Below are 8,549 nucleotides of genomic sequence, written 5' to 3'. Positions count from 1 at the left end.
TTTCAGTTTTTGATATATTTTGACAGACGACCGAGTTTTGGGCTAAACTCAGTTGGTGTGTCAACGATTTGAGGGCGTCCAAGTTATTTTGGGTGTGGTGTTCTTATTTCAAGTTGAATTGAAAATTTTTTTTTCAAAAACTGACGGTCATTCAAGAGGCTTTTTGACGGCAGTTTAATTTTCTGACCCGGCCTATTTGCGATGACGTCATGCAGCCAATAAGATTGCTGCGGCGTCTTTGCTGTTGGCCCTGTTGCCTGGTTATTCCGGGATTTATCGAAAAATGTTTTTTAACAACAAATGGAGCAAATTTCGCGACGTTTCTGATGACTGATGATGTTTTGCGCGCTTGAAATCCCTTGATTAACCATCGCGTTTTGGGCTAAAGACAGTTGGGGTGTCCGATCGTTTAAAGGCGTCCGCGTTATTTCGCTGGGGGGCGCTCTTATTTTCAGCCGGACTGAAAATTGTGGTCGACAAAAACTCACAAGAATTCAAAGGGCTTTCGGCCAGTGCGCGGGTTTTCCGGATCGGCCCACTCGTCCAGCAGTTATGGCGCAAAGACGATGGGTGTGTCAAGCGCCATAGGGTGTCAATGTGAGTTGGGCGCCAATCGAAAAACTTTTTAAACAAAAAACGAGGGAAATTCAGCGGGCGTTCTGGGCAAGTTTTTGCTGAGACAATCGGGCCAGAGAGGTTTGAGTTATGCGCTGGAGAAGCTGGATGAGTTGGGTTTGTCCTGGAGGGTTAGTTTGTGCGCTAGCGCCCCTGGTGATGGCCGGATGCAGAAACGTGCCCAACCAAAGCGCTGGGGAATTTAGCGAGCTGCGCCAGGGAGTTGTTGGTGTTGACGGCGCCCCTTTAGTAGTGGAGTTATGCGCTGCAGAAGGTTGATGATTGGATTTTTTTGGACGTTTTCGTTGGGGGCTCGCTGCGCCCTTATCGGGGGGCGGAGCGAAAATGTGCGCAGCACACGAAGTGTGGGGAATTTTCCGGGCCTTGTGCTGGTGGAGGAATTTTTCGCATCCATTGAGGGGTTTGGGAGTTACGGGCAAAAGAAGTGGGGAAACTTCACGATGGAAACGGCCCTTAATTGTTGCGTCCAGGCTGGCGCGCCTGGTTTTGCCGCCGCCCCCAGCCCCTTTTGCACCCGAAACCGCAATAAAAACCAGTTTTTCCCAAAGTTTTCGAGTTTTCCCAGTTTTTCCTCCGGGCCAGAGTTTTTGGGGTCGCAAACCACTGCCCATGTTAACGGGAAAAGCAGCTGTCAAACCGCCGTGGCGCCCAGTGGGCCAAAATGCCAAAAACACTGGCCCGGCCTGGACAATTTTCGTCCTACCTGCGGCCACTCCAGTGACGAATCGGCCGGCCAATAGGAGCCCGTATTGCTGCGCAGGCGAATAGAAGGCGGCGCCGATGATCAGCCAGCCAATCAGCGCGCAGACGTTGACCGCCCGGATGGCATTCCGGCGCCCAAATCGATCAGCTATTGGTCCGGAGCAGAGACAGCCGAGGGGCGTGGCCAGCGAAGCTATGCTAGCTGCAAAGTGGAGGGGGGGGGGGTTGAAGCTGGGGAGTTTTCGCCAGTCTGGCGCGTTTCGTTACCGAACCAGGAGATCTGGGCGGTGGTGAGCTGACGAAGGGCCGGGATGGCAACAGCGGAAAACCCAATGGCCATGCCCGGTGCGATGTTGGAGAAGTTCGACAGGAATGCCAGACTGATCTGAAAAACGCCAACAGCGCGATTTGTTAGCATTAAGCAAGATTAGCAGCGCCGATAAGGTTCTTTTTCCGGGTTTTTCGCCTATAAATAGCTACGAGGCCACTCGAAACGTACCTGCTTGAGCACGGTTTTTCCAGTCATTTTGAGCCGCAAAACCACTAATCACAGCAGCAGGCGCACGAAATGCATCGCGTCTTCACGGCTAATGAGCTGGAGGAACAATATCGCATCGGTCATCCGGCACCTGAGGATGGGGAATTTCGCAGCAATCGGGACCGGTTTGGCCTGTTGGCAACAGCGGCGATCCAGACCCAATTATCGCGGTTGGCCACTCCAACATAAACTGGCCGAGTGTTCGACTGTTGTTTAAAATAATGTCCGATTGTTGCCAAATTAGTTATCGAACCAACGTCCAGGGCCGGATCCAGTGCGGGAAATTCTGCAAATTTCCGAATTTTTGCCCAAATTGTTTAGGGATTTGCCTCAAATGTTCTCACTGCCTCCGGCAGTTGGAAGACCGCATTTTTGCAAGGGTGGGTTTTTTTGGAAAAATGCCCAGTTTTCGGGATATTCGCAAAATTGCGCTGTTGCAGGCAGCTTTGAGCCGTTTTTGTGCACCAATTGTTGAGGGACTTTGGTCACGTTTTGCCGGTGATTGAAGCTGGCGAGCGGCTATTTTTTCGCAAGAGCGTGTTTCTTTGCAAAAATTCCCAGGTTTCAGGAAAATCGCAAAATTGATTTGGGCAGTTTTTCTTTTTCCAAATTTTACCCATGATTTACACTGGTCCGGGGGCATTTTTTAGTGCGAGTCTGTTTTTGTCAAAAAATCCCTAGTTTTGAAGAAATTCGCAAAATTGCGGTTTTTATGCAGTTTTTCGCTTTTTTTAKGYGMAARTTATTRASGGAWTTTTTYCAAATKTTRCCMMTKATTSMSACTGKYCMGKGGSCATTTTTTMGCRAGRGTCTGTTTTTSTCMAAAAATCMCTAGTTWTSAARAAAWATCGCAAAATTGCGKTTTTTAKRCAGTTTTTCGCTTYTTTTMTGTGAAMAYTATTTRGGGATTTTTTYCAAATTTTGCCACTGATTGCGACTGTTCAGTGGCCATTTTTTCGCAAGAGTCTGTTTTTCTCAAAAAATCCCTAGTTATCCAAAAAAATCGCAAAACTGCGTTTTTTAGACAGTTTTTCGCTTCTTTTCTGTGAACACTATTTGGGGATTTGTTTCAAATTTTGCCAGTGATTGCGACTGTTTGGTGGCCATTTTTTCGCAAGAGCCTGTTTTTATCAAAAAATCCCCAGTTTCCAAGAAATTGGCTAAATTGCGTTTTTTAATCAGTTTTTCGCTTTTTTATGCACAATTTATTTCGAGATTTTTTATTTTTATTTTGCCAGCGACTGCAGCTGTCGAGCGGCCATTTTTGGCAAGATTCTATTTTTATCAAAGAATTCCCAGTTTAGAAGAAATTGGCAAAATAGCGTTTTTTGAGCAGTTTTTCGCTTTTTTCATGCACAAGTTAAGTAGGGATTTTTTTCAAATTTTGACAGTCATTGACTCTGCCGACCACCAATTTTTCCGCAAGAGTCCATTTTTTTGAAAAAATGTACAGTTTTCAAGATATTCGCAAAAGTGCGTTTTTCATGCACAAATTAATTATCGATTTTTTTGCCAATTTCGAAAATGTCCAGACGACAGTCAAAATTCACCACAATCACCACCATTCCCCAGTCAAAACCACTGGAAATCGCCGATATTTCGTGCCCAGTTTACTTCCACTCAAAGTCCGGCCCTGTGGCCCATCGGGTGTGGCCCTAAGCGCGTAACGTCCCGCACTAGCGGTCTCTCAGTCGCACCCATTCAACTCGGCATCAGCCTGCCCGCTCGTATGTCGCAGCTCCATCCGGGTTGACCTTGCGGCCTCCTAAACCTGCACAGGGCCGCACCGGGAAACTATTTTTCCAGCAAAATCAACTAATCCTGGGTTCGATTAATTTAATTAAACTCGGGTTTTTCCCACATTTTATTTCCTATTGATGGATCTGTTTCACTTGACTCTSCGGCAGCCGAMACTGGACAAACTTGCCCCTCAAAACCGCACAGAGCGCCGCTTAGGACTGTAAACTTTGAAACTTCWTAACGTCCCAACGCCAGCCKCTAGAGCCCTACRGGGCACGCCACTGGAAAGAGCAGACAATTGGCCATAAAAAACGTCCCAAGCACCGATCCTCTAACAGCCAAACTAAGCCGGCTACAGCCACTYTTAAAGGTTGAAGGCGAGTCAGCAAYGTGTAGTCTTTGAGGTTAATTTCCAGGTTGTCGCCTTATTCATGGACGGATTGCAACATGCTCTTAACGAAACTTGTGGAGAATTCCAAGGGCTTTTTGACGCAGGTTAAATTTTTGAAATTGCCTGTGAGATGATCGAGTTATGAGCCAAAGACCGTTGGGGTGTCACGTTTCAAAAAGGCGTCATCGCCATTTATCGCACAGCCCCCGTATTTCTGGTGTAGTTGAAAAAGTGCTCGAATACCAAAAACTGGAAATTTACCCTGCTTTCTGGAAACTCAAAATATTACAGGGTTGCCTAATGAAAATGTCGATTTTCCTGTGCTTTTTCAGTTGAAGGCTTCAAAAGTGGTCACTCAAAGTTCCAGTCCGCAAAAACTCATGAAAGCGTCGTTTAACGCTGAATAGTCGCGGATAAGATTTTCTGTAGAATTTCTCTGGGATTCAAAAAATGTGAAAAAAATGCGGTGTTGCTAGTCGAAAAATCCGATTCTAGCGAGAGTTTTCAGGGGAAGGTAGTGCTGGTGGTCACCGAAAGTTTAGCACTCGGTATGCGACTTAAGCGTTCATTTCACGGAAAAACTTATTAGGAGCAAAAAGATGGCGGATGCCCCAAACTCACGAAAAATGTCAAAAAAATGCGATGTTGCCTATCGAAAAATCCGATTTTTGCCTGAATGTTAGGTTGAAAGCAGTGGGCGTAGTCAGTGAAAGTTCAACGCCCGAACCAGGCCTCAACTGGGCATTTTACGCAAAACTTTAGTAGACCGAAAAACTGGTAAATGCTACATATTGTCGGCAAATGTCAAAAAAATGCGGTGTTGCTAGTCGAAAAATCCGATTTTAGCGAGTGTTTTCAGTGGAAGGTAGGGCTGGTGGTCACCGAAAGTTCAGCACTCGGTATACGACTTAAGCGTTCATTTCACGGAAAAACCCACTGGAAGCAAAAAGATGCAGGATGCCCTAAACTCACCGGAAATCTAAAAAAATGCGATGTTGCCGGTCCAAACATTATGATTTCTACGTCTGAAAACATTGAATAGCCAGTCAAAGTTCAACACCCATTATAGGGCTGAACCAGTTGTTTTACGTAAAACTTCATAAGATCCAAAAAGATTCTAAATGTTAGCTGTTGAAGGGAAATGCGAAAAAATGCGGTGTTGCCAGTCGCAAAATCTGATTTTACGAGCGTTTTCAGTCGAAAGTAGCCAGAATGATCACCGAAAGTTCTCTCAAAGAAAATGCCTCGACCGTTCATTTCACGCAAAAAACTGTCAGAACCAAAAAAAAATGTAGACGGTTACGGATTGTCCAAAAATATCAATTCAGGCGACGTTGCCCGATGGAAACATGGATTTTCCTTGAAATTTTCACAAATTTGTCCAGCTTCGGCGACCTGCGAAGTATGTCAAAAAAAGTCGGCGTTGCCCGGTGAAAATCGGGATTTTCTTTGAAGATTTCGGAAAAGTCTGCAGTTGAAATTTTCTGAAGTTCAAGTCTGCCTAAAAGAACTGTTCCGAAAAACCCCATCTCAACCCCAAGCCGGCCCTGTCGGGCGAGCGGCGGCGCCTCATCGGGCGGAGCTGACGCCCTCGTGCTCTCTCTGTCTGTTGCACGGCTGGCGCCTTTGCGCAGCGCGCACGTATGGCGACTGCTTGATCAGCCCTGCCTTGACGTGACGCGAAAGCGCACAGGGGCGGACCGGGCATTTATTCGCTTGCCAACATTTGCCCATTTTAGCCAGTCATCGACTGGCCTTGTGCGCGCATTAAATGCACCAATAAACCGTGATTAATAACGATAAGACAATGTGGTTGAGTGCTGTTTAATTGCGCTAATTAAAGCGGAAAATCACTGCGCCTGCATGATGAATGCGTGGTTTTGGACGCCATTTTCCAGCTGATTCCTGCGGGGTTTGGCGGCGTTGCCCCAGCGCGTTGCCAGCTGCTCCAGCAGCACTTCCACTAGGCAACACTGCACAAAGTAGCAGAGCAGAAAAGTGACAGCTGCCACATAGAGGCACATCAAGCGGCCGTCCATGCGGGGCGGCATTGCCAGCTCCATTTCCCCGGCCAGCCACTGGGCGGGGCTCAAGGTCAGGTAGGCGCACGCGCCCGTCATCCCCACCAGGCACGCCAGGAAGACGCGATTGGTCCAAATCGGGCGCCGATAGGGCTTGCCCTTGGAAAACGTCACTGCCATCGTGACGTACTGGAACATGGAGGTGCAGAAGACCGCGTAGTTCTCGTAGGAGGGGGTGAAGGCGGCGATGCCGCCTGCGCTTGGGTCGTACTGGAAGGGCACGAACCAATCGAACGTCTGGATGTAGTGGAAGGAGAAGGTCTGCGCGCCGGCAGCCAATAGCATGAAGAGCGCCATCGAGCAGATGGGCACGAAGCTCAGGAGGCTGGTGCGGGGCGGCTGGTGGGCCAATCGCGTGTGGGCGCGCGTGCGCCCGAACGTGGCCGCGAAGTTCAAAATCAGGCAAATGTCGATGAAGAGGAACTGAAAAGAGCTGAGGTTCGAGTCGATGCCGTAGAGGATGATGACGGAGGTGAACTCGGTCAGGCTGTAGCAGAGCATCATCTGGAAGACGCCGAAGGAGGTGACCAGGGCGGCGCGCCCCTCCTGGATCACCTGGGGGGCGCACGAGATGTTCGCCTCCTGGGACGTGAACGGGGAGGCGACGCTGCTTTCCGCCTCCGACAGCGAGATGCCGACGTGCGCCGCCTTCAGGGCTCCGCAGTCGTTGGCCCCATCGCCGCACATCGCTGCAACACACAAAAATCTCAAGCCCGCCCTGTGCTGCATTGTGGGTGGCCTAAAGCGCGCAACTGAGCCGACTAGTGGCGTCCTTGTCGGGTGCGTTGAGGCTGCGCCGTCAGCCGTGGCCCTCTCTGTTCCTCTAGCCTTGGGCTGACGCGCCCCGCGCACAGGGCCGCACTGGCACGGACGCAGTTGAAAATTTGCAACGCTCCAGTGCTGGCGCAACGTTTCGCCTTTGTTGCATTGCATCCTCAGTTTGTGGCATGACAAAGGAAATTTTTTTGGATCAACCCACCTACGTAGTAGCCCAGACTCTTCAGCTGCTCGACCACGTGCTGCTTCTGGGCGCCGGTCATGCGGGCGAAGACCGCGCCCAACGCCATCAGCTTCGCCATCAGCTCGGGGAAATGCTTGGCAACGGTGGCGTACGCCGGCCCCGTGATGACGTAGCACTTCCGGTCGGCGCCCCTCTCCACGTCCCGGCAAACTGGGGGGGCGGTGGGCGTGGCCATCACGTGATAGCCCACAGTGGGCGGCGCCTGCTTGGTGGGGGGCTGCGCCACGATTTCCACCACCGTCCAGCTGGGGTCGATGATGTGGCAACCGCGCGCCACCGTCACCGCCGTCTGAACGTTGTCACCTGTCAATCAAGCGGCTGTCAGCGCCTGATCATCCACCGACTGATCGTCGACCTACCGGTGATCATCACCACCTTGAGCTGCGCCTGCTTGAGCGTCTGGATGACGCGCGCAGTTTGCGGCTTGAGGCGATTCTCCAGCACCAGCAGCCCCAGAAAGGTGAGCTCCGCCTCCAGGGCGTCTCTGGGCTGGTGGGCCACGCCCCCCCAGTCCATCCCCACCTGCTTGGTGGCCAGGCCAATCACGCGGTAGCCCTGCGCGGTGTGCTCGCGCAGCTTCGCATGGATCTCCATGGGAACCGACTGCGGCCGACAGAGCGAGAGGATTTTCTCGGGCGAGCCCTTGCAGAACACCTCAAAGTTGGGTTGCTGGGGCGACCGCACGATGACGCACATCCGCTGCAGGGCGGACGCGAACTGGAACTGCTTCACGATGGCGATCTGCTGCTGCGCCTGCGGGTGCGACAAAGACACCAATTAACCCTTGACCAGTGACAGGCCGTGACGTCATTTGAGGTTAACCGTACATTGGCTGGGGGGCGCACAGTGATCAGCCGGTGGTTGTCCTCCAACACCCATCCGGTGGACTCGAACATCTGCAACCGAACGCATCCAGGACTTTGCGCACGCGCTGGCAACGCCGCAGCACTGACCTTGACGTCGAGCGGGTCGCCGGCGATCCTCCCCTCCAGCACGGTCAGCGAGTGGCAGGTTGCCAGGCAACGGAGCAGCGCGCCGCAGCTCGGCAACGCTCGGATGTTGTGCACCGCCGGCTGGATCTGCGCGTGCGCGATCGGCACCACGCCCCACAGGTCCATCGTGTCCTCGGTCAAGGTGCCCGTCTGCAACGTCGCATCCGGCAAAAGTGGCAGAAGTGCGGGTTTTTCGCTCACCTTGTCGAAACAGACGCAGTCCACCGACCCTGACACGTTGATGACGCGCGAATTGATGCAGAAAATCTTTGACAGCTTGAGGCGATTGAGGGCGAACAGCTTGCCAACTGTCATGGCCGCCGGCAACGCCGGCGGTATCACTATGGTGATGATGTCAAGCGCCTTGATCGCTATGTCGGCTGGCGCCACCTGTCTGCTCCACTGCGCAAACGTTGGGGGAAAAATTTTGGAAATATTTTTAAAAAAT

General features: G+C 51.3%; 2 protein-coding genes across 2 annotated transcripts in view; both read right to left on the bottom strand.

The window, feature by feature from the left end:
- Positions 1-2,109, bottom strand: part of LOC109538217 (facilitated trehalose transporter Tret1) — a 4,458-nt gene extending 2,349 nt beyond the window's left edge. The window contains exons 1-3 of the mRNA XM_048662823.1: positions 1,838-2,109; positions 1,606-1,723; positions 1,340-1,540 (exon numbers count right to left, since the gene is read on the bottom strand). Coding sequence (XP_048518780.1) covers positions 1,340-1,540; positions 1,606-1,723; positions 1,838-1,864 — 346 coding nt within the window. The 5' untranslated portion in view covers positions 1,865-2,109. The remainder of the gene's footprint in view (positions 1-1,339; positions 1,541-1,605; positions 1,724-1,837) is intronic.
- Positions 2,110-5,815: 3,706 nt separating this feature from the next.
- On the bottom strand, positions 5,816-8,543 carry LOC109538229 (polyamine-transporting ATPase 13A2). Its single transcript, XM_019905376.2, has 6 exons — positions 8,303-8,543; positions 8,063-8,251; positions 7,937-8,005; positions 7,469-7,862; positions 7,068-7,412; positions 5,816-6,777 (listed from the first exon to the last, which is right to left on the bottom strand). The coding sequence occupies exons 1-6, from the start codon at positions 8,414-8,416 to the stop codon at positions 5,858-5,860; spliced, it is 2,031 nt and encodes a 676-aa protein (XP_019760935.2). The 5' UTR covers positions 8,417-8,543; the 3' UTR covers positions 5,816-5,857.
- Between the last annotated feature and the right edge of the window lie 6 nt (positions 8,544-8,549).

Source organism: Dendroctonus ponderosae, unplaced genomic scaffold (assembly GCF_020466585.1).
Source record: "Dendroctonus ponderosae isolate FM_Combo_2020 unplaced genomic scaffold, Dpon_F_20191213v2 Dpon_F_20191213_12, whole genome shotgun sequence".
NCBI lineage: Eukaryota > Metazoa > Arthropoda > Insecta > Coleoptera > Curculionidae > Dendroctonus > Dendroctonus ponderosae.
The sequence above is the reverse complement of the archived record's forward strand: the minus strand, read 5'-3'. Positions and strand labels throughout refer to the sequence as shown.